General features: G+C 45.9%; 1 protein-coding gene across 4 annotated transcripts in view; it reads left to right on the top strand.

Moving 5' to 3' along the window:
• The window catches only part of adcy2a (adenylate cyclase 2a), an 840,666-nt gene that overhangs the window by 719,377 nt on the left and 94,792 nt on the right, over positions 1-26,497 (top strand). For all 4 annotated transcript variants that reach the window (XM_038797200.1, XM_038797201.1, XM_038797204.1 and 1 more), the window contains exons 13-17: positions 1,267-1,347; positions 13,765-13,834; positions 17,644-17,741; positions 21,854-21,938; positions 25,977-26,114. In XM_038797200.1, coding sequence (XP_038653128.1) covers positions 1,267-1,347; positions 13,765-13,834; positions 17,644-17,741; positions 21,854-21,938; positions 25,977-26,114 — 472 coding nt within the window. The remainder of the gene's footprint in view (positions 1-1,266; positions 1,348-13,764; positions 13,835-17,643; positions 17,742-21,853; positions 21,939-25,976; positions 26,115-26,497) is intronic.

Genomic DNA, 26,497 nt, shown 5'->3' on the forward strand with positions numbered 1-26,497 from the left:
GCCAGAAACTGAGCCCATTTTACCTGAAAAACAATCAAAATGCTTGATAACGCCTGCACATTATCTCATCAAATGTCCCAATTATCATCAAGGCCTAGATTCCACAAACACACACAAGTCCCAACACACACAAACAAACACACAAGCACACGTCTGCTACAGAAGTGGCAGATCCACCTCTTCTGGTGCAATGGCCTCTAAAAACACCCTCGGCTTCTGATAGCTACATACACAGGAAGTCCAAGTACCACTCTTACCGTCTCCAGTCTCCACAAGTCTCCTAATTAACTGGTAGCACAGGCAAAACTTAGAGTATGATTTTTAGGGTGCCAAGCAATCGGTGCTCGCCATTCCGAGAGTTGGCCCCTAACGTGCAGTTGCCGAATCTAAAACTCCCACTACCATTTAATGCTCACTTGAGCGTTGATTGGCGTTGGGCGAGACTTCTGTCCATCCTTGGAAGGAAGTCTTGCCTGCCAGAGCTGTTGGTTAATCAGATTGGCCGACAGCTCTTCAACCGAGCTGGCACAACGCTACAGTGGCCACAAGCGGTACTTCAGCGCTCTGCCTGGAATTAAGGCCCAGGTATTTTGTAAAGGTAAATTCCAGGAGGGTGAAGGTCAGGAACCTTGGGGGGAGGGGGATGGGGGGAGGCCAGGGACGGAAGGAGGTACCGGAATCCCAATATACCAGGGGGGAGGGTGGCCCAACTCGGAGGGTGTCTTCAGAGAGAGCACCCGCCCCTTTCCCACCCAAGGTGCAGGAAAAGGTTTAATGTCACTTTTCCACCCTACCTGCACCCGCTCCTGTAGCCTAAAATTTGAGGCTGGGCGGGATAAGATCTTCAAGTAGCCATTAATTGGCCACTTCAGGGTTTATTAGTGTTTCCTGCCCGAGACCCAGCCTTCCCAAATGTGAAATGCCTCTGTGTTTGGGTGGGTGGGTTTCCGGTCGGGGATCCTGACCATTCAATTTTATGTTTCTCGTGCTTCAGAACATGCCTTGCCGGGAGCATAAAATTCTGCCCTTTATGTAACTAGGGCCTGCCCCATTTTTTGGAGTTATGGCGCTTCATATCCTGGAGCATAATTTCTAGGTCAGTGTATGCAAGTAATTACATGCAAGATTTCTGTGCATTTGGTGATGAAGAAAGCATGATGGGAATCCTCAGATACTTTTGTGAAATACTTCAGTGTTTGTGACGATTGCCTGATTACAAAGTATCCCATGCTGTACATTTATAGATAACCATTTTTATTTTTGCAGAACAAAGTCGCAGAAAAGGAGATTTGAGGAGGAATTAAATGAAAGGATGATTAGAGCTATTGATGGAATTAATTCACAGAAGTAAGTTTATATTAAAGAAAATAAGTATTACCTCAAAGATAGAGGAGGCTTGCAAATGAAGAATAATTAAAAATTCAGAGTTAAATATTTATGGGGCACAATTTACCATAAACTTGCATTTGAGATGGTTAGAATATGGTTTACAGCTATTGGGAAATTTGAAGCTTTGCTTGCCTCACTATACCTGTTGAAATATTACGCGAAGGGGCAAAAATAGCAAAAATTTGTGTAAGAAAATGAAAAAGAAACTCATCAATGTGCTGCTGATTTCCAAAGATGAGTTCACAATTGTATGGCCATTACCATGCCAGAGATCACACACAAATATTGTGCAACACAAATTAAGCAATGACTGCTGAGACCACCCAGATGGGTAGGGATTGGATTATCTATTGAAGCAGCGTGAATACTGATATTAACTAATCATAAAGAACGCTCCTCTATTGATTTGATGCATTCTCTCCAGGACATGTAATGCTCTGCAAATCAACTGCCATGGACATTATTACATAATTTTGTACTCAGTGGCAGATTTGATTGTTTTATGCCCCCACCATTTTTCCAATTCTGATGCAGAAATAAAATGGCGCAACATGAAACCATTCTTCCAGGTTCCCTGATTCACAGCTCATTGAGTCTCCTTTTATTTTACACAGCATGTTTTTTTTTTAATGTAATTTTGTCCATCTCAGTTCCTTGTTTGACGGGCTCCGCAAATATTCTGCATCTAGTTTAGCAGGTGAAATATGCAAGGTGTGAGATACATGTGGATTAATGAGCAGTTAATAAATGGAAATTAGCAGAATGACTTAATTCAGACTAAGAACACCACAGGCAGAATTGTCCACAGTCCAGCAGCACCACCGGGGCTTTGCTCACTGCAGGAGGCTAATTGGAAAATTATGGCGTTGTTGTCTGAGATTTTCTGGTCATGGAATACAGCTGTCAGTGTAACTACTATTTTCTGATAAATGGGCCATTTCGTGCAATTGGCTAGGGGCCTCAGGTCATTCTGCCCAGGTTTTGGGATGCCCGATATTGTTCTTATCAGCCCAGGACAGCTCGCTGTTAAGTGGCAGCAATACTTATTAATGGCTGAGGAGCACAAGGGCCTCAAAGGCTGAGCACAGTAATGCTGTTAAATCATTTAGAATGCCTCAGAAGAGCAGCCAATCTAAAATTATTACATTATTAAAATCCTTATAAAACTCCAATTCAAATATCTCACTTCCTGGATAAGCTTGCTGCAGAATTGCCCATATTTTCACCCAAAGGGGCAGCAGGAAATGAAAATGAAAATCGCTTATTGTCACGAGTAGGCTTCAATGAAGTTACTGTGAAAAGCCCCTAGTCGCCACATTCCGGCGCCTGTCCGGGGAGGCTGGTACGGGAAGAGACAGAGGATCAGAATGATGGTTGAGTATATAGCACTGCATTACCGCCGCCTGTCATTTTAACTGCCAGTATTCAAGTGGTGTGGAGGCTCCCCACCAGAGGCCATGGGGTCTTTTTAAAATGTGGAAGTTGCAGGTTCGTCAGGTCGTTGATATTGCACTATTTTGACGAAATCACAAAAGGCTCACATGGTCATCTTAAAATACTTAAGGTATTTTCTTTCATTTCTTTGTGGCGATTCCTTGTGAGTCAGGAAAAACAGGATTCTGCCCTGCCTTCTCTCTCTACACCCGCTAACTCTACAGCTCTGTGGCAATCTTCACCACATCACTAAACTAATGCCAGATGTTTCAGGAAACAAGAAGCCATGAATAAACGGTATTGATCAGCACTAATCCAAATGACTCCACCATATTTCCATCAATTAATGCATCCCCCAATCCAAACCATGCCGAGCTTTGATAACGATATTGCTGAAGTGTAAATAAACTCCTAAAGGGTTTGGACCAGCACAAAAGCATGTAAACTTGATGAAATATCAGTGGACATAATTCCAGGAGGTGTGGAGTGAAAGGCTAAATTGGTTTATTTTAAACTGAAAATAAAGACTCTTAACACGGCACACAAGACAAATGTCCCAGCCCAGGACTATCGGGAACTACAAATCCTGGTCTGGGAACTACATTTAATGGTCCCGCTAACGAGTCCCAGCTGGGTGGGTCTCCGTCCGCTCACCATGGGAACTCGTATTCTAAGAAGCCAAAGGGGAGATCAGTCAGCGATCCCCAGTGGTCCTCGTGAGGGTGATCATACCCCACCCCTCAAGTCAGAATCAACCCTTCACTTCTGCGGTGATGAGGCTTCTTCCATCACTTGAAACACACCTCAAGTCAGTGGCAGGTGGTGCTCGATCGTTGGCGGGGGGGGGGGGCGGTGGCGGTGGGGGGTGAAGAGGACTGGGGATTGTTGTTTCCTTGTTGCGAGCTAAATGATCACAGATGGAAGCTCATCTTCGATGCTGACCTCCTATGGCAACTCAATCTTCTCAGTCTCCATTTTGGACTTCAAATTTTCATTGTCAGGGGGGAAATTACTCTCAGGTCCTCCATAGGCTGAGTCCCTTGCCTAAGGTAGTCGCAACAGGTGTCAACGGCATCATCTCTGCTGAAATCATCTCCCCTGGAGTGGGTGACCTGCTTCTCAGGTGGTCCAGCTATTTTTTCACGGCCTTCCTTTGGACTTTGACTTTGTAAGAAACCGGACCAGGTCGTTTCCTGCACACTATTCCGGGGATCCAAGTGGAGCTATCTCCAAAGTTCGCACATTGATAGCATCTTCTGCACTGAAGGCTCTTTTGGGCCTTCAGGTGTCATAGTTCCTTTTTTTGGGCCTCCTACTTTGAATACCCCCCCCCCCCCCCCCCCCCCCCCCCCCCCCGGGACACGCACACACTGTTGGGAATCAGCAAGCTGAACATGGTTCACAGTCGCCATCCCATTAATAATTCCACTGGTACGACTCCCATCGTCATGTTCGGTCTTGTTCTATAACCAAAGTGGAATTGGGCCAATTTTGTATCCAGGTAACCAGCAGACTTTTTCTTCATTCTGGTTTTGACCAGGCCATTAGACAATGGATGGCACAGCATCGTTCGACTTCATGAATGCCTGATATTATCCACTGGATAAAGGGGGTACCATTATTGAATAAGAGGAGCTTTGGTATGCTGTTGGTACAGAATTTTTCTACTATTGCATGAGAAGTGGTGAAAGACATATGATGCATTTCTAATCATTTTCAATGGGTGTCAACCATAATAAGGAAGATGGATCGCAAGAATGGGCCAGCAAAGTCGACATCCACCCGTACCCATTTTCTTCCTGGCCATTCCCATGGGGACAAAGAGGCCAAAGGTGGGAGATTCTGGTTCACCTGGTACAATGAGCGCTGTTTCACCAGTTTGTATGTCTGTATTGAGCCCTGCCACAAGGTGTAGCTCCTTCCAAGCATTTTGACCTTGGATAACCCGGGTTTTCCATCATGTAATTCCGTCAGGATTGGAGGCTGAGATGGGCAGAGGATGACTACTCGTGATGCCATCTCCTACACCCAGCTATTGTCATATGAGGAAGGGCTCCCTGTCACCGGTGTGGTGACCTCACAATACGCCACTGAGGATCATATAGTGCAATTTTACAAGTGTGGGGCCTTCTGGGTTCACAGTTGCAAAATTGCACTATATGATCCTCAGAGGGATGACATTTATGGGCAATGGTGGTGACTCAGGGCATCCACGTTGGCAACGTGCATTCCTGGGCGCTGCCCAAGAGAGTATTCATAAGTGGCTAACAATAATGCACTGTTGGATCTGAGCCGAGGCGATGAAGGGGCATTGCTTTATCCTCTTTGAAAAGGCCTAGTAGGGATTATGGTCTATTACGATTGTAAAATATCGGCTGTAAGTTTTTACTTATATTGAGGTCTACAGAAGGTCTGTTTAAGGTCTTTCAATAATTGTTTTGCATTGCAACATTATTGATCCCACTAGCCGGTCAGGGATGGTCTAAAGTCGCTGTATTCGGCCGTCTTCCTTAATCCAGCCCAGAATTCTGTCGCAGCTTCCCCAGGGGTCCTCCCAGCCGTGTTAATTCAGTAAAACTGGAGGATTGTGGATGGTTTTGGGTTGTAACAGTTCTTTACTAGATCTACAAGCTCATCGAATGTTTTAGTGTCAGGGGCTGCAGGATAAGTTAAACTCTTAATAATGCTGAACGTTGGAGCCCCGCTTGTTATAGAACATAGAACAGTACAGCACAGAACAGGCCCTTCGGCCCTCAATGTTGTGCCAAGCCATGATCACCCTACTCAAACCCACGTATCCACCCTATACCCGTAACCCAACAACCACCCCTTAACCTTACTTTTATTAGGACACTACGGGCAATTTAGCATGGCCAATCCACCTAACCCGCACATCTTTGGACTGTGGGAGGAAACCGGAGCACCCGGAGGAAACCCACGCACACAGGGGGAGGACGTGCAGACTCCACACAGACAGTGTCCCAGCCGGGAATCGAACCTGGGACCCTGGAGCTGTGAAGCATTTATGCTAACCACCATGCTACCCTGCTGCCCCGTATATATCACCAATGAGTTACACAAATCTACATCATGATGGGAACATCTATATTTTTTTATTGCTCACCATCCCACATAATCTTATCAAAAGGATTATTTTACATCCGTCATCCCCTTCTATGATGTTGACATGAAGAAGTCGCATATCTGTTCGGCATACTGGGACCAGTCCTCCACATGTGCATCATGAGGCTCAAGCTTTCCAAACAAGGGCATTTCCCGGTTTTTATTTTTGTTTTCTTTATTACTCGAGTTGTCGGAGAGTTTCGAAAAGGTTGCTCAGGATCCCATGCTTTATCCTCGTTGCCAATGTAATAATTCCAGGAGGCACAGAGTGAAAGTCCAAACTGGTTTATATTAAACTGAAAATAAAGCCACTACCACAGAACACAAAACAAATGTCCCAACCAAGACTGTGGGGAACTTCCGGTCCGGGTCTGGGAGCTTTTAAAAGTCCCACTAATCAGCCCCAGCTGGGGGAGTCTCCTCCCACTCACCACGGGAACTCATATTCTACGAAGTCCACGGGGAGATCAATCAGTGATTCCCCATGGTCCTCGTGAGAGTAATCAGAATAATGAAGAAACTTGTTGCAGAAGTAGCATTGGAACTTACTAAAGTATACAACCTGTCAATCAATGAAGGAAAGTTCCCAATAGATTAGTTAGCTACGAACATCTAAAGCACCTTCAACAAAGGCAATCCATTACTCCTGCTATCAGGAGATCAATCTCACTCACTTACATTTGTTGTAAAATACTAGAACACATCATTTCCCACCAATTCATTGTCTGTTTACAGGAACATATGAAAACTTATCAGCATGGATTCTTGAAAGCACACACATGATGGTTGCAACTTATTGGTGGCACGGCCGCACAGTAGTTAGCACTGCTGCCTCACAGTTCCAGGAGTTCAGGTTCAATTCCGGCCTTGGGTGACTGTCTGTGTGGAATTTGCCCTTTCTCCCGTGTCTGGAGTGTTTCCTCCAGGTGCTCCAGTTTCCTCCCGCAGTCCAAAGATGTGCAGGATTGGCCATGCTAAATTACCCCTTAATGAACAAAAGGTTACGTGGGGTTACTGGGTTACAGGGTTAGGGTGGAGGTGTGGTTAAATAGAGTGCGCTTTCCAAGGGCTGGTGCAGACTTGATGGGCCGAATGGCATCCTTGTGCCTTGTAGATTATATGATTCTAAATTGTGAATACTGTGGAAGAGATTATGCATTACCTGGATCAAGATATGGAGCACAAATTGATATTCAGATACTAGACTTTAGTCAAGCATTGAGTTCTGTGGCTCACCTAAAGCTCCTGCGTAAAATTTCAGGAAAGAGGTGAATCCCGACAACGGATATAAACTTGGCTAACCAAGAGAGGTTAATCTGGTGGTGATAGGGAAAATTCACATTCAGTATCAGTTACATCAGTCCCCTCATGTTCCTGATGTACATAAATGACATGGTGATAGAACTAATCTTGGCACCAAAATCAAGCTCCTTGCAAACAGCTGCTCTATTTGTGGACAAGACAAGACAACCAAGTACAGGAGGACTTAGATGCACTGAGAGAGGTTGCATACAGAGCAAATCATTTCCAACCCACATGATGCAGGCAGCCTAAGACTTTTACATACAGTATGGTGGGAGTAAAACATCCATCCGTCAAGCCGAACCTTGGTTTCCTCCTATCAAATGACTACATCTGGGTACATCCCATGCTGTAAATAATGCAAACAGAATCCTTGGATTTGCAAGGAGAAAGCTAAATGTGACCATTAGCTACACACAAAGCATTGAGGTGGGATTCTCTATCGGCTGCGCCAAAATCGGGAAAGGAAATAAGGCAGGAGAATCGGTCGTGATGCCGAAAACATGGTCAGCACCGGGTTCACGCTAAATTACAATTCTCCGCTTGATGCACAATCAATTGCACAAAGACGAGAGTTGGATACAGTCGAGGCTTTAATACACTAAGATGTGTGGCCTCCTATAGCAGCTGGCGAAATGGCTGCTGTACAAGGAGCACACATATTTATACTCTGCCTACTGGGCGGAGCCAGCAGGCAGGGATCAATCCCCGTACCTGTAGTACAGGGCCTTACCACAAATCACCTAATATACACATCAGTGGTAATTACCACATTCACCCCCTGTTAAAATTGAGTCCGGTGGGGTGGTGGAGAACTATATACAAGTACATGATTTAAAATATAGAGAGAAAAAAAATCGAGTCCAGTGGGGTGGAGGAGTATTATACAAAAGGATGATGTTTCAAGAGTCCCGATCAAGTTACAGGTTCAGTCGGTCCGGAGCCTTGATCTGCCGCTGGGAGCGCCGCAGTGGTGGCAGCGATTCCGGTGTCGGTCTGGTCCTCGGTGACTCCGGGAGCGTGCCGAAATCCTCGTCATCCTCAGACATGGGCAAGGGGAGGGCGGATTGTCCTGGTTCGGGAGTTGCGGCTGAGTGCGCCGGGGAAGGGGAGGGTGGCGCCGGGCCGGAGGGGTGTGTGTGTGTGGGGAACCTGCTGGTGCCGGGTCCCTGAGGGAGACAGTATCTTGGCGGCCGTCGGAGTACGCTACGTAGGCGTACTGTGTGTTGGCGTGGAGTAGCTGTACCCTTTCAACCAACGGGTCCGCCTTGTGGAATCGAACGTGCTTACGGAGGAGTACGGGTCCTGGAGCTGCAAGCCAAGTTGGGAGCAACAGCCCGGAGGTGGACTCCCTGGGGAAGGCAAAGAGACGTTCATAGGGTGTATCATTAGTCGCAGTGCATAGGAGTGACCGAATGGAGTGCAGTGCATCGGGGAGGACTTCCTGCCAGCGGGAAGCCGGTAGATTTCTTGACCGTAGGGCCAGCTGGACGGCCCTCCCTCTCCACCTGCCCGTTTCTCTGGGGATTTTAGCTGGTCGTCCTGCTCGAGGCAATACCCTTGTTGAGCAGGAACTGACGCAGCTTATCGCTCATGAATGAGGATCCCCTGTCGCTGTGACATAGGCGGGGAAGCCGAACAGAGCGAAGTTGATGTTGAGGGGCTTTGATGACGGTGGCAGACATCATATCAGGGCATGGGATGGCGAAGGGGAATCTGGAATACTCATCGACCACACTGAGGAAGTACGTGTTTCGGTCGTTGGAGTGGAGGGGCCCTTTGAAGTCCACGCTGAGGCGTTCAAAGGGGCGGGAGGCCTTCACCAGGCACGCACGGTCCGGCTGGTAGAAGTGCGGTTTGCACTCCGCACAGACCTGGCAGTCTCTGTTGATTGCCCTGACTTTCTCGACGGAGCAGGGCAGATTGCGGGCCTTCATGAAGTGGTACAAATGTATGATCCCGGGTGACAAAGAATGTCCTGCAGAGTCCGGAGCCAGTCCACATGTACCTCGGGATAGGGCATCGGGGGGGTTGTTGAGCTTACCGGGGCGATACAAAATCTCGTAGTTGTAGGTGGAGAGCTCGATCCTCCACCTCAAGATTTTATCGTTTTTGACCTTGCCCCCCTGTGTGTTGTTAAACATGAAGGCTACCGACCATTGGTCAGTGAGGAGAGTGAATCTCCTGCCGGCCAGGTAATGCCCCCAATGCCGCACAGCTTCAACGATGGTTTGGGCCTCTTTTTCGACAGAGGCGTGCCGAATTTCGGAGGCATGAAGTGTTTGTGAAAAGAATGCCACGGGCATGCCTGCCTGGTTGAGTGTGGCGGCTAGAGCGACGTCTGAAGCGTCGCTCTCGACTTGAAACGGTAACGTCTCGTCGACTGCTTGCATCGCAGCCTTGGTGATGTCAGCCTTGATACGGTTGAAGGCCTGGTGAGCCTCGGCCGTCAGGGAAAACAGAGTGGATTGAATGAGTGGACGGGCCTTGTCCGCATAGTTTGGGACCCAACTGGGCGTAGTAAGAAAAGAACCCCAGGCATTGTTTGAGGGCCTTGGGGCAGTGGGGGAGGGGGAGTTCCATGAGGGGGCGCATGCGGTCGGGATCGGGCCCCAGAACTCCGTTCTGGACCACATAGCCGAGGATGGCTAAGCGGTTCGTGCTGAATACCCACTTCTCCTTGTTATAAGTTAGGTTGAGGAGAGTGGCAGTGTGGACAAATTTGGCAAGGTTGGCATCATGGTCCTGCTGATCGTGGTCGCAGATTGTGACGCTGGGGAGGAGGTCGGGAATTCTGTTCGGGGCTCGGAGATCGGGATGCCATTTTTAAATGGTGTCACCATGGGCACTATTTTGAAATCTTAAGGACACCTTTAGCAGCCAAACAACAGGCACTACCAAGCCGAATTGCACACTTTATGGGCTGCTTTTTTGACCCAGAGGACGCATTAAGTGGTTATTCTTACCTCATTGCCACGATTGTAGCATGAAACCAAATGGGTTGCTTGCTACTGGCTTCCTCCGCAGCACTGATGGCTGTGTTTTCTCTCAGCAAGAGGCTGATCATTGTTATACCGAGAGCACGTAGTGTACCGAGAATGCTATTCTTAAAGACAGTCTGTCAAAATTAACGAGAAGTTACACTGAAAAAAAACTGATGGAATTTAAAATGTGGAAAATGGAACACCGGAATGATGGAGGCATAATTGCTGGACGTGTGCATGAGGAGAGATGCTATCGTCACACACAGAGATCAGGAGACCCTCGAAGACCATCTCAACAAAGATGGTCCAATGCCCACATCTCCCGAAATTTAAGGAGGAGATGGCTCACAGTGTCTTGGGATTGGCTATGATGGAAACTGTGTCATCTGGCATCACAAAGAACATTGAGCGTAATGGTATGGATCCTGCCTTTTCATCTTCGTAACCCACGGAACTGGTGGCATTATGAACAAGCTGCAGGTGCTATGACTCTGGACCGCTCGCTTTGCACACTGCCCCAGATTATCCCACATCCTTTATAATAACCTTCCCCTTCTCTTTCCCTATTTGCAGAAATGCCACAGTTTGCAGAAGCCCCACAGAGCAACAGTACAGAATTAATGATGAGGCCCCATCATTTACTCTGGCGCTAGCATCCACTAGCTCAGATACTGTCACTGTACATATACAAGAGGCAAACATAGGATTGGAATCAGCATATGATGAGTCATCCAGACCCAAGTTGCCCATAGCCAAGCCAAGAGGCTCCTTTTTTAGCTCACCAGAAGGCAAAGTATCAAACAGGTTCTGCTGCAAAGGAGTTGGAGGCAGCACTGCCGTGATCAAATTCACAGCCCGTGTGCTTTTATAGTTTTCTAACATTTCTTACTGGGCTATGAAGAATAAGGGCTTATGTAATTCTCTCAATGCAATGAAAGAACAATCTTCTTTTGTAGTCAATGCAATAATTGGCAACCACCAGTTAGCTAACGAGCAACAAACGGTTGATTATAAAATGAACTATATACCGAGCACTGTAATCAATGTCTTCATTCTCAACACGAGGATCATAATTAGCTGCAAAACCTCACGCTCTGCACTGAGATCCCTATGGTCATTCCCCATTGGCTGATCAGGGCACTTGACCCTTCCACTACGTGCCTCCTTAAAGGGGCGAGCTACTACATGCCTTCCCTTTTATGTTCCTCATTACATACTACATAACTTACACAACTTTCAAAACATTACCAATAATGGAGAGTTTTTAAGCACTGTTTTTCAAAAACTCAGTCTGTCAGAGGACTTTCTCATTCTCTGGGAAGCACTTTAGTCACTGGCTGATCAGTCACTTCACTCCTTGGACAAACAATACTTCTCGCTGGCACAGTTGGGATCAGGCAGTAGCACAGGCCGTTGGGACGGCTCTCGTCTCCGCAAATGATTTATGTGTTTCTTCTAAAAACTTGTCCTGTCCTGCCCTTTCACTCATAGGACAACATTCTTCACAAAAACCGCATTGTCTATCTCAAATGCTGTTTCCACATTTGCCAAATACTGGTTCCTTTTCAGCCAGTTCTGCCCTGTTTCCACCTTCTCAACCAAATTTGGACCTTCTAGAATCCACCTGGTTCTCGAGCGATGACCCATCAACAGCTCGGCTGGAGCTATGCCAGTAGTGCTACATTGTGGTTCTGAAGGCTAACTAGGTTCCTCGTGACTCAGGTGATTGCTTCATCAGACCAGCCTTAAGTGTCTGAATTGCATACTCAGCCAACCCATTTGACGTGGGGTAATATGGTGTAGTCCGGATATGATTTATTCCATGAAGCATCAATGAACGCCGTTCCATTGTCCAAGACAAGTACTTCTGGCACATTATGGGTGGCGAAGCATTGGCGCAGTTTCTCATGTATTGTGTATGAAGTTGTGGGATTAATTTCAAATACTTTTATCAATTTTGTTTAGCCGTCCACCAGCAAAAGGAACATAACACCCATGAATGGGCTAACATAATCTGCGTCAACCCTCATCCATAGTTGACCCGACCAGTCCCAGGGGAGAAAGAGAGCTGTGGTTGGCAACTTCTGGTATTGGTCACAAATCGTTTCTGTACCCACATCGATGCCAGGCCAAACGTAGCTTCTCACTAGCATTTTTATCTTGGACATGCCTGGATGGGCGCTATGCAATTCTTCAAGCGGTGATTCTCTTTGTGGTCTGGGATGACTGTTTTCATTTCCCAAAGGATGACACCATTCTCACAACTAAGCTCATCTTTCCTCAGCTGATAAGACTTAATTTTCTCCAAAGCTTTCTCATTCCGTCATCCATGCAATATCATGGGTGGGATTCTCCGTCTGGCCACACCCGGCGGAGAATCAATCTACATATGTTTAACTTTCAATGGGTCTCAATTAGTCCAGTGCTTAATTTGCTGCGCTGTCACTGGTAAGAGGCTGGATTCTCCGTCGGCAGGATCCTCCATTTCAGCGGCAGCGCACTCACGCCCGCGGGTTTCCCGACGGCGTGGGGTACCCACAATGGGAAACCCCATTGGCTGGCTGCCGGGACTGGGAATCTCGCCCCCGATGGGGGCGCACCGCACCAGAAAACGGATGTGGCGGGACGGAGAATCCTGCCCAAGGCATTCAGGAAATTTGAGGCCATTACGGTCTCTTGCGGTAGTAAAGAGGGTGGCATGCTTTCTGGTAATGGAAGGTGATTTAAGGCATCTGTCTTGGCTATGTGAACCCCTGGCCGATGTTCAAAGATATAGCCGTAGGCTGAAAAGAACAGGGTCCAATATTGTATCCAAGCAGAAGCAATTGATGGAATTACTTTGTTTCCTTGAAGAGCCCTAAAAGTGACTTGAGGTCTATGATGATAATACAATTCCTCCCGCATATGTATTGATGAACATTCTCGATGCCTAAATAGTAGCCAGGGCCTGTTTTTCTATTGGGTGTATCCTCTTTCCGCCTCTGTTAGGGTTCTTGATACGTACCCAATAGGTCTCTTGCAACTGTCCTCCATTGTATAGGATAACACAGCCCCTACACCGTATGGTGATGCATTGCATGCAAGTATTATCTTCTTAGTGGGGGTGAAATATGCTACTTAACATGTTAACTCAACTGGTGTAAAGAGCACCATTTCTGTAAACCGAAGCTGTATGTCAGTCTGCTAATTAAACAGCAATGAGGACAGGAGTTTTGTTTTGTTAAATTCCTAAAATTCACTTGAACTGGATGTTTCTGTTAATGGAATTTCAGGAGGGAGCACTTATCATTAACAGTGCAAACTGCACTCAGCGATGACCTAGTTAGAGAGATATGTTAAATGAGCTTCATCCAGCAGATAATGTTTGTAGTCTGGGATTAGCCCCCTCCCGATTTACTACATTAATGTCTTTGTTTAAATCAGATTATGCATTAATCTGGGATTAATCCCAGATCACAATACCAACACTTTAACTGTAGCATTTGTCTGAGAATTAATGGGACAGTTTACAGAAAATGTATTTGTTTTACAGACAATGGCTAAAATCTGATGATATTAAAAGAATTTCCCTTTTCTTTCATGATGAAGAATTAGAGAAAGAGGTAAGTGTCACTTTTTATTCAAATATTGATTGAAAGACGAAAGATATTGGGGGCTAAATTGGATAGCCCTAAATATGGGTGTGGAGATTGAGGTACGTTATGAACTGGCACCTGTTCATTATGTCAAAGGCAGCATCTTAAATGTCCGCTATTTTTACTGATCACTGCGTACAGCAAGTGCTACCCATGCTGTTCATAAACTTAACACATCAGCAGGGGGCCCAATATTGAGGGTGGTGAGTTCGACTTAAGGGCAGCCTGTACCTATTCAAGGTGAGGTGCATTGTGGTTGTGGAGGCAGTGCTTTGTGAATTGAATCTGAGCTGTTGACTGTGCATGCAAGACACTTTGCACCAAGGTTTTCAGACACTGCATGGGAAGCATTGTTGCAAGAAATAATAAGGAAGATCTGTGGTGACCCCCGAGACATATGGAAATACAGAATATAGAAATTGAAGAAGCTCCCTGAGCCTGTTCTGCCATTAAATGAGACCATCGCGAATCCTTAATATCTTTGGTTGACAAGAATCTATCAATCTCAATTTAAGTTTAACAGTTGGTGAAACACCAGTTGTCATTTGCAAAAGACTGTTCCAAGCTGCTACATCCTTAATGTGTCGAAGTGTTTCCTGAACCACTACTGAAAGGTCTACAGCCACTGCTGAAAGGCGGCACGGTGGTACAGTGGTTAACACTGCTGCCTCACAGCTCCAGGGTCCTATGCTCAATTCCGGCCTCAGGTGACTGTCTGTGTGGAGTTTGCCCTTTCTCCCCGTGTCTGTGTGGGTTTCCTCCAGATGCTCTGGTTTCCTCCCACAGTTCAAAGATATGCAGGTTAGGTAGATTGGCCATGTTAAATTGCCCCTTAGTGTCCAAAAGGTTAGGTGGGGTTACCAGGTTACGGAGATAGGGTGGAGGCGTGAGTTTAAGTAGGAGCACTTTCCAAGGGCCGGTGCAAACTCTATCAGCCGAATGGCAAATTCCATGACATTTTATGAAATTCCTAATTTTTAGAGTCTGCCCCAGGCCCAAACTCCCCATCCAGCAGAAATAATTTATTTCCTTCTATCCAACCTGTTCCCCTTAATTTATTGCCAAATTTAACCAAATCACCCGTTTATGTCCTTAATTCCAGGAAATATAACCCAGGTTTGTGTGATTCCTCTTCATACTTTAACCCCTGGGGTCCAGGTGTCATTCTGGTAGATCCATGCTGCACTCCCTCCAAGACCATTATATCTTTCCTAAGATTTGGTGCCTCAAATTTCACACATGACTTCAGGTGTGGTTTGTGTGGTAGTCACCACTGTTGTATTGTGTATACTGCATACGAGGATATTACGGTAAGGCCCCTGCACTACAGGTACGGGGGTAGATCTCTGCCTGCTGGCTCCGCCCAGTAGGCGGAGTATAAATGTGTGGGCTCTCCGAGCTGCAGCCATTTCGGCAGCAGCTGCGGGAGGCTCCATATCTCTGCGTAATAAAGCCTCGATTACTCGCTACTCTCGTCTCGTCATAATTGATAGTGCATTGGAGCCAGCAGGTAGGGATCTACCCCCGTAACTGTAGTACAGGGGCCTTACCGTAATACCCTCGTATGCAGTATACACAATACAACAGTGGTGACTACCACAGTTTGACCAGGAATTTATATAGGTGAAGCATGAGATCTATCCGTAGTAGTCTAGTCCTCCAAATAAAATGGCCAGGTTTCCATTTGATTATCTGTACCTGTTGCTGACATTTTAATAGTTACTGTACCCAGACCCCCGCCCAGGTCCCATTGGAGCTCCTCTATTTCTGACTTTCATTGGAAAAACCACAACCCGAAAGTTCCCCTCCAAACCACTCACCACCCTAACTTGGAAATATATCGCCATTTCTTTACTATCACTGGGTCAAAATCCTGGGATAGGCAACAACTGCTGAACAAGCCAGAAATACCAACATCCCACGAATGAACAAAAAAAATTAGATAATATCCTGTTTGATTCTTTTTAGACCCAAAGCAGATAACCTTACATTGACGTCTATTTGCCACTGTTATATCCATTCATTTAATGTATCAACATTTTGGGCAGACTTTTTCTATATTTCTTCAGAGTGTCAAACTCTGACTAAAACCCCACGTGCAGCTCTCCAGCTGCACACCTGAGTTTTTAGTCCAGAATTTGAGCCTTTCTGGAAAAAAACATTCAGTTGGTGTGTTATATCCCATGGGGCTGGTTTAGCACAGTGGGCTAAACAGCTGGCGTATAAAGCAGAACAATGCCAGCAGCATGTGTTCAATTCCCGTACCAGCCTCTCCGAACAGGCGCCGGAATGTGGCGACTAGGGGCTTTTCACAGTAACTTCATTGAAGCCTACTTGTGACAATAAGTGATTATTTTTATTATTATATCCTGTCGTTGCAGTGGGGTATGACCTGATAGAACTGGCAGAGATCAGCACAAAAAATACTACTTTCCTCCCTCCCAACAGAAATGGGGGTCCTCCAACAAGCACTAGTGGCCTCCCTGCCTTCACCACCATTATCACAAGCATCAGAATCGGGGGCTCCTTCCACACCCAGCAAATATAACGCTCCTAAACGGGCTCCCTGGCACATGTTGGCACTTCTGGGTTGGCACTGCCAATCTGGCAGTTTGTCCCTCTCCAACCAGGAATTATACATATCTTTGGACCTTGGGGTCCTCTCGACTTATTAATATTCTTCCAAACCTGTTGCAACCATACCAATGTGAAGTCACATCGGCGAGGTATGAATATTCAGTGAGGGGGATGATGTTATTTTGGGGGGGGGGGGGGAGGCGCTGCTTGGTGGGTATATTAAAATGTATTTAAATGAGGTTCTCGCCCTTTGAGCGTGGACTTCGTTAGATCACCGGCGAGGGGAGTGGGAAATCGGCAGATATGATCTTGATGGTGATAATTGTTGTTTTCTGATTCCCAGGGAATTTTTCGCCCACATCGCCATTGCTGATGGCGAACGCAGACTGAAAATCACCCCCTTTGATTTTTTGCTTCCATGTACACTGCCTACAATGGCACCTATCTTTATGTCATCAGCAAATTTGTATATGTGACTTTCTATTCCATCATCTAATTCATTGATAAATATGGTGAATATTTGCGGCCCCAATGCAGATATTTGCAGCACTCGCCACCTCCTGCCAATTAAGAGTGCCTGCCTGTTATCCATCACCTCTGGGTCCTTCTGTTCAACCAATTTCTTTACCAGGTTAATAATTTGTCTGTAATTCCGTCAACTTCAACTTTACCAAACAATACCTTTTGAAGGACCTTATTTAGTATCTTCTTGAAGACCATCCAAATAACATCCATGGATAACTCCCCTATCCAAGCTGATCATCTCTTCAGAATTTCAATAAGATTTCTCAGGTATATCAAGCCCTTGATAAATTCATGCTGGCTCACTCTGATCAGCTGAAATTTTTTCAAAGTAACAGTCTCCCTATCCTTATTTGTATACTTTCGCAGTTCTGATGAAAGGTCACAAACTTGATTCATTAACCCTGTGTTCTCTCCCCACATGCTGCCAGACCTGATAAGTCTTGCCAGCAGTTACTGTTTTTCTTTCAGATTTTCAGCATTTGCAGTACCTTATTATTGTAGAACTGCTTGGAAACATTAAAAAATTGTTTTATAGGTAGACTATTCAGTCCAGAGTGATCCTGCAAGGACCTCCTCCCGCATTTTGGGGCCATAAATCACAGTTTATTGTAATGTGCAGGAGTTTTTCATAACAGCTCTTTTATTAACTGTTTTTTTTATATTAACTCCTGTAGTACCGAGCAACTACACTCCCAGCCTTCAAGTACTATGTCACCTGTGCTTGCCTCATATTTTTCTGTATCTTCATCGTTCAGATTCTGGTGTTACCAAAGTAAGTATGTGTCAACAATTCATTTCTGTAAATGTAATAATTGTCTTGAGATACAGGGGATGATTTCCCTGGGCTTTACCTGCCAAGATCTCTGCCCCTCTGCATTTCTCCAAGGCTTCAACACTTTCCATAAAAAGTAATGCCTTTGCCTATAATGGGTGCCGGCTAGGAGCTGCCACAATATTAAGACAGGGGTGGCTTTCCTGGCCTTCCTGCTTCATTTTCCTCTCCAATGCTGAAAGTGCCAATTTTGTAAGACATCCTGTGGAAATAAGTTTTAGGCCTAATGCAAGCCATTCGCTAATCTATAATCATGGAGAGGCAGGCACCAAAGGCAACACGTGAATTTGGTCTTTTTTAACCTTGCAGGATAAATCAGTGCTGAAGGCCCATTATTGATCTTTTCAATTAGTATCCAATGGTCATTCAGACTGCTGCAAGGTTGCAATCCACCAGGCTTCGATGATGGCTGCATCTAAATACTGCACTCATATGCAGTCTAGGAACAGTTCAGAAGCAAGCTTCTCTAAAATAAAACTGTTGACGCCAGCAGTGAGAATTGCGATCCTCCTGCAGCTGTATTGGAGTGTCCCACCAGAACAGTCCCGGCATCGGAAGCGCATCTTGAGGATGCCATTGCACCACTCGATGATACTCCTGTTTTGATGCATGGGTGTCGTTATAAAGGTTTGCCACGTTGGTCTGGGGCTTCTACAGAGGTGTCATTAGCTATGGCCTCAGCGGGTACCCTTGCCACCAAGGAGCCAACCGCTCACCCGAGAGAGTGCCTTGAAGGTGCCAGGAACCTCAAAGTGCACCAGGATATAAGCATTGTGCACACTGCCTGGATATCGGGCATAGATGTGTATGATGTGCTCATACACCAACTGCACATTCAAGGAGTGGAACCCCTTTCTATTGATGAAGGGTACCCCATGTTGAACTGGTGCTCGGAGGGGAACATTCATGCCACTGATCACCCCCTGAACGTTGGGTATGCTGGCGGTGGTGGCGAATCCTTGGGGCCTGGTCCAGATGAAAGGTGATATAGTCCGATATAACAGCACGGGTGTTTTTGAGATTCCACACAGGTCCCCACTCAAGCCCTGAAATGTCCAGAGCCATAAACGCTCAGGACGACAATCATCTTGACAGCCAACGGGAGCAGATGTCCTTCTCCATACCCCCTGTGATGCCAGCTGCACCACCATCTGGCAACGGGCACGAACCTCACTAACGCCGGCAGCAGGGGATTAGAGTATCACATCGGAATCAGCGCCGTGCGCACATTCTGATTTTTGCTTCACCCAGTATTATCCACCCGATCCCGATTCTCACTACTGGCGTCGGGCAACAGAGAATCCAGCCCTCTAAATCTTTTTGAGTTTCCCTTGAAGCATTATCAGTGCTTTCTCTTTAATGACGCAGGTAAGTTTTAAAAAAACAGGAAATGCATTGACGTCTATCTGTTTTCATCGCTGCAGCCAATTCTAATCTCCCAATAAGTTTAGTAATAAGGATTGCCCATGCGTCAAATAGTCTATGATTTTGACATGTAAAACTAATTTTAAAATCATGACTGAGCAGCTGTGGTGCAAGAGAATTTAATTCTTAACCGGTGAATGTGAATTCCAATCATAGTTTTAAACCATCATTTGCATTGACCTTTCTGTATACTGACTGTGCTTTGCAATTTTGAGCTGTGTCATTAAGAGAAGACGGCTTGTTCCACCACCCCTCCCCCGCCTCACATCAATCCAGGAAACAGGCGAGCCTCTTGAGATTATAGGAAAAATCTTGGCAGATTTGACAACTGTCACAAAGTTTCTTTTCTGTCATGAGGCTTGGTTCCAAACCTGTCGGCTGAACCAAATAATTATACTGAAGCTGTCTGCATGAGACATATCTGTGATATATGCTGATGGAGCCATGGGAATGTGAATGGAATAAGATTGAAATATAAAAATGTTGGAGGAGGGGTGGTCACTACAAGATAAGGTTTTATTCAGTCCTTCATATTTTAATAAGTAAATGATGAGTATTTAATTATGCATTCGAGGGCAGCACGGTGGCGCAGTGGTAGCACTGCTGCCTCAAGACACCAAGATCCCAGGTTCGATCCTGGCTCTGGGTCATTGTCCGTGTTTGCGTGTGTTTCGCCTCCACAACCCAAAGATGTGCAGGGTAGGTGGATTGAACACGCTAAATTGCCCCTTAATTGGAAAAAATGAATTGGGTACTCAAAATTTTTTTTAAATGCATGTGTGTCAGCTATTCCTTGGTTATCATGATTTATTATGTCTTTGCTTTTTGTTTATTATTCAGTGATAATATATTCAGTTGGAGTGGTAGCATTTTTGCACTTTCCTGGTTTCATAGATCATAGATTTCACAGTGCAAAAGAAGGCCATTCGGCCCATCGAGTCTACACCGGCTCTTGGAAAGAGCACCCTACACAAGCCAACACCATCCTATCCCCAAACCCAGTAACCCCACTCAACCAACATTAAGGGCAATTTTGGACGCTAAGGGCAATTTAGCATGCCCAATCCACCTAACCTGCACATCTTTGGACTGTGGGAGGAAACCGGAGCACCCGGAGGAAACCCACGCAGACACGGGGAGGACGTGCAGACTCAGCACAGACAGTGACCCAGCTGGGAATCAAACCTGGGACCCTGGAGCTGTGAAACAATTGTGCTACCCCCTTTACATGCCAATGTGCACCTAATTCTGTAATTTGATAAACGTTTAATATAACATTCATATGACAAATAGAGTTTTGAGCTTTCTATAAAAAATTTTTTTTATTAAGGTGACTTCTTTGTCACGAATGTTAAGAGAGTCAATGTGAGATGCTTTGGCCGGAATTCTCCGATCATTGCGATTCACTTTTCCCACTGGCAGCACATCCCCACCAGTGGGTTTCGCAGCAGCGTGGGATGGCTTCAATGGGAAATCCCATTGACAAGAGGCGGGAAGATCAAATACCACAGCCAATGAATGGCGCGCCACCAGGAAACACGTGGCTGGGAAAGCAGAGAATTCCACCCTTTGTTTTTGAATCGGGACGTAAATATTTGGGACGGGATGCCACGACGCTGAGATTGTGATCGGCAATCGGGCGGAGAGGAGAATCCCTTTTGACAGCCAAATCGGGGTCGGCGCCGGTTTGAGGCCAGTTTTCATGTCTCCGCCCCCTCCGAAATGGCGCCATCATTCCGAGTCTTCGGAACGCCCTCCTGCGATGCTCCGACCCCGATGGGCCGAGTTCCTGACCGAACGGTTGACGTGCGGTCTGAGCAAACTGTCGTTGTGCAGGTCGCCGTCCTGCGCATGTGCGTCCAGGGACCCGGCCATTCTCCAGGCTTTTATATCGGAAAGGTTGTGCATTTTATGTGGTGCGGCTGCTCGCCCCTCGCCGGTTGGAGGATCGGTGCTGGGGCCTCGCAGATTTTTTTGGCACAAAACTAGACACTTCCTCCGGACACAGCCTCAGAATCGGAGAATCCAACCCATGAGTTTAGATTCACATCCTTTTATGGTATTGAAATTATAGGGATTCAGCAAACTAGACTATTCCATCACTCATTAGCAGGAGTTCTTTAAGTGTTAGCTGGCTTACTTAGAATTACTCTCATCCCTAGTCAGGAGAGTGTGAGCTCAAGCTTCATTAGGGTTCTTGACTGCATAACCTTCAGCATAGTAGCTGCTATGCAGTTGAAGGTGTGTCTTTCAAATGAGACATTAAACTAAGGTTCTATATGCCTATTGCAATGGTTCAGGGAGACGTTAAAGATCCTATAGCAGTATTAAATGTTTCTTGGCCAACATTCTACTCTCAATCAACATCATCAAAAATAAATGAATTGGCATTAATTTCATTCCTATTGCTATTTGTGGAGCCTTGTGTGCAATGTGGTACACATTCACCAGTATAACAAAGTGACCGCAGTTCAAAACATAATTCAAAAGGTCTCTGGCACACATTATGTGGTGCTGCTTTGATGGCAGAAAAGAACTGAAACACACTTTGGTTAATTCTGAAACTTAATATTATTTGTGTCAGGATTAAAAATACGTTTTGAATTGAATATTTTAATTTGTTATAGAACTTCTATTCTTGGGATTTCTTTTGGAGTTGCTTTCCTTACACTTGTCTTCATTCTCTTCACCTGTTTTGCAGGACAGCTCCTGGTGAGTGTTCTTTTATTTAGATAGAGAAAAAAATAAATTTGTGTAAAATAATAAATGAAAAGACACATATTTATACTCACGTGATTGATTATAGAAACTGGGCTCGATTCAAGTAAATGGGAACAAAGCCCCATAGCGAGCAGATTTGGCCGCGTGTTTCCCAGCGCTCTCAGTACAGACAGATCTCCAAGGCCCCCGAAGTGATTCCTGACCCTCCCCCCAGCCCAAATCCACTATGGGAGGGCCCTTGCCACCCGCCCTCCACCCGAACACCCACACAAGGCACCCCCAGCCAGATCCTGTGCGAAAAGTTCCAGCTTGGCACCTTGGCAGTGCCAACCTGGCAGTGCCCATGTCAGCTGGTAGTGCCACAGGGGCACCCATGTGGCACCAGCAGTTCCAGGACACCACCCTGCCCAAAGGGCATACAGCTGGGGTCCTCCGGTCCCCTGGAGACCTCCACGAGTGCCTTCAGGTCCCAGTTTGTGGGGACCAGTGCTGAACAGTGCTCGCCCGAGGTCTCCAAGCCGAAGGGTTAGCACTGGTGCCTCACAATTCCAGTCTTGGGTGACACTCTACTCGAGTCTACTCTCGGTGCTCCGGTTTCAGATGGTCTGTGCAGACTCGATGGGCCGATTGGCCTCCTTCTGCACTGTAGAGATTCTATTCTATGGAACCAAAAAGAGGTTACATTTATTAAAATATATTGGAAAATTGATTCAAGAAACAACGATTAAAAGTAACGATGATATCTGCAGACAAGCTGGGCTGGATTCTCCGCTTTGGAGACTATTTCCCCACGCCGACGTGGGAATGGGAAAACTGGCGCAAAATGGCCACCAATTTTCCATTTTGTAGGGGGCAAGCAGGGAGGCAGCGTGGAGCATCCGGCTCGAGCTGCCGATACGACCTGGAGAATTGTCGGGTCCGTGGCTGTGCATACACACCGTGGCGGCCTGCAGTGACCATGCCATGCTTCATGGCGGATGCCACTCACGGACCCGGCCCGCGAAACGGTCTCCCCCCCCCCCCCTTCGGCCGGCTCGTGCACCCCAGACCGGTCCATTACAGTACCCCAGCCCCGAATATGGCCACCCCTGCCTGCAGATCAGTCCTCCCCCGACTGTGGCGGCACTGGATTGAGTCGTCAGCCGCCACGCTGAGTTCCCGACGAGTGAGACCACACGTGTCCCACACCGCCGGGAACTCGACAGGTTGAGGACGGAGCATCGGAGGGCAGGCCTCAGCCAACGTACGGAGAACGTGGATTCGGCAGAACATCGTGAAAGTGGACCCCCCCCCCCCCCCCCCCCCCGATTTCGACATCATCAGGGATTCTCCGCCCCATCGCCAAACACGATTTCAGCGACAGGGATCAGAGAACCCAGCCCGCTCTTCTTTTTAACAAATTTACATTCCCCTTTCATTCTTTTTCTTAAGGTGGCAACTCAAAAGTGCGTTACAAATCAATGGATTTGGTCAAACTGGTGATAGTCAAGACCATAAGATGTAGGAACAGACGTAGGCCATTACTCCCATTGAGTCAGCTCTGCCATTCAATGAGATCATGACTGATCTGATATTATAATCCACAACTCCACTTTCCTGCCTTACTCCCATATCCCCAAGTTCTCTTACTGATTCAAAATGTGTCTATCACAGTCTTGTCCATACTTAACGGCCCAACCTCTGTAGCGCTCTGTGGTAAAGACATCCACAGTTTCACTGCCCTCTGAGAAACTAAATTCCTTCTCATCTATGTCTTAACTAGGCGATCCCTTACTCTGAGTTTATGGCCTCTGATCTTTGACCATCCCACAAGGGGAAATAATCTTACAGCATCTACCCTATCAAGGCCCCTGAGAATCCTATGTCTCTCAATAATGTCACCTCTCATTCTCCTAAACTCCAATGAGTACAGGCCGAGCCTCTCATAAGAAAATCTCTCCATACCTGGGTTCAATTTAGTGAACTTTCTCTGAACTGCCTCCAATCCCAGCACATCTTTCCTTAGATAAGGGGACCAAAACTATTCACAGTTCCATGTGTGGTCTAACTAGTGCCTTGTAACACTTTAGCAAGACTTTGAAATGAAGGCCAACATTCCATTTGCCTTCTCCATTACCTGTTGAACTTGTATGCTGGCTTTTTGCAATCCTGCTGACGGCGAAGCTCTGCTGCGGGTTTCCCTGCAGCAGGGCGTGCAGACAATGGGAAACCCCATTGACAACGACGGCCTAACCGCTGGCCAATGGCCGGGCCATCTCCAGTGCAGCGAAAGACATCGCGAGGGGTGTGTATATCCCACCCATTGTATCCAATTCTGAGCACCACACATAAGGAAAGATCTGAAGGCTTTGACAGGGGCACAGAAGAGATTTACAGTGGTTTTCAGAATGAGGATGACAGTTATGTGGATGACTACCTGGGGTATTTTCCATCGAGCAGAGAAAGCTAAGGGGAGCAAATAGAATCCCTACAGTACAGAAGGAGGCCAGTCTGCACCAACCCTCTGAAAGAGCACCCTACCTAGGCCCAATCCCCTGCTCTATTCCCACAACCCCACCTAACCAGCACATTCATGTTCACTAAGGAGCAATTTAGCCTGGCCAATCCGCCTAATCTACATATCTTTGGACTGCGGAAGGAAACTGGAGCACCAGGAGAAAACCCACGTAAACACGGGGAGAACGTGCAATCTCTACGCAGTCACCTGAGGCCGGAATTAAACCCGGGTCCCTGGCGCTGTGAGGCAGCAGTGCTAATCACTGTGCCAATTTTGATAACATAAATAAAGGGAACTGTGTCGGGTGACTTAAGCATTGAAAATGAGAGGGCACAGATTTAAAATGATTGACAAAAGAACCAGAGGTGAAATGATCAAAACCTTTTTTTTTACACAATTGGTGGTTAAAATTTGGATTGCACTGAGGGATGTTGGATATAGATTCAACAGTAGCATTCAAAAGGTAGTTGGATAAATACTTGAAGGAGAAATCATTGCAGGGATATGACGAAAGAGCAAGGGGACTGAGACGAACCAGAGTGCTCTTTAAAGAGCTGGTGGAGACTCATTGAGTCAGATGTCCTCCTTATCTGCCATTCCTATTCTATTATTCTACAATTTTAGGATTGTGTGTGGTGAATATTCTTATTGTAAGAAGTCTTACAACACCAGGTTAAAGTCCAACAGGTTTGTTTTGAATCACTAGCTTTCAGAGCACTGCTCCTCCCTCAGGTGATATTCTTGTGAATAGGGTGACAACAGGAAAATGTGGTCTTCATAAATTACTGTATCAATAAACGATGCTCTTTACCGATTTGGACACATCTTCATGGTTTGAGTACCCGTCAATGTTGTGTGAGCCTGAGTGTGCAGCATGTAGGGGTTGCAGTTCAAATTGAAACAGCAGGATCTGACAAATAACTAAGCTTTGTTCATTCACAGATGTGAAAAAAACAGACTTTACTGTTTTCTTCACCTTTCCAGGAAGTAAGTTAGCCATAAAACTTTGCCCTCTTGAATTTTTTTTTAATTATACCAAATGTAATCTAAAATAAATTCTTGCCATGGTTTTAAAGTGACTAGAGCCTGGATTCTCCAGTCCACCATCCGTATATTTTGCGGCAGCAGGAGGCATCACGCCGTACTCTGGCAGCAGGATTCTCTGCTCCCGTCACTGTCATGTTAAAGACACCCCACATCGCCAGGACACCCCCAGGCAGGGGTGAGTTGCTGGCAGGACCAGAGAATTCCAGCCCATGTGTTTTATATATGAATAGTACTTTCAAATACTTACTAATAATAATATTTATTATACTTGCTATTATTTGAATGCAACTGGGTCGTTTAAAATATATAACTAATTGATTATTTGACCAAAGATTAGTTTTCTAATTTTCCACATTTGCTGCATATAATCCCTCTCATCCAATCCAAAAGTATGTAAACTGATGAAAATTGTTAACGTGGGCTGTAAGCATGAAATGCAATTTTCTTTTCAAGAATTTTAACCGTACTGTTTCTTTTGCATCTAGCAATGTAGCAAGAAGGCTTCAGCATCGTTGTTATGGATTTTGAAATCATCGGAGATAATTGCAAACAGACCTTTGCCACGCCTTACACTGACAATGACAACCACAACTGTTATATTAGTTATGGCGATATTTAACATGGTAAGCACATTGGATAATGAAACCTTCAACTTTTTTAATCATTGGAGAATTGATCTTTATTAAATTAATAATCTACTGCTTTATTAAATCATTAATATTTATTTTGCTTTCCTCGTGTATTATGAACCATTCCGAGTTGAGAATGTAAACAAATATTTGTTCCCAGGCTTCTGCCAGATTAATATTCAGTTGGTCATGAAGGTTTGTGCCCGAATGAGCCAGACTTCTTTCTGATTTCTTTTCACGGTCAAGCAGAAAAACATGTTTCATTTGCTTGATGCAACTTGATGTTGGAAACTTGGGAAATTGTAAAACCACATTCTGTCAACTCCATTGCAGAGGGGAGTTTACAGTACATGGGGCTCCGTGCTCAAATTCATTTA

Source organism: Scyliorhinus canicula, chromosome 5 (assembly GCF_902713615.1).
Source record: "Scyliorhinus canicula chromosome 5, sScyCan1.1, whole genome shotgun sequence".
In the NCBI taxonomy this organism is placed as follows: Eukaryota; Metazoa; Chordata; class Chondrichthyes; order Carcharhiniformes; family Scyliorhinidae; genus Scyliorhinus; species Scyliorhinus canicula.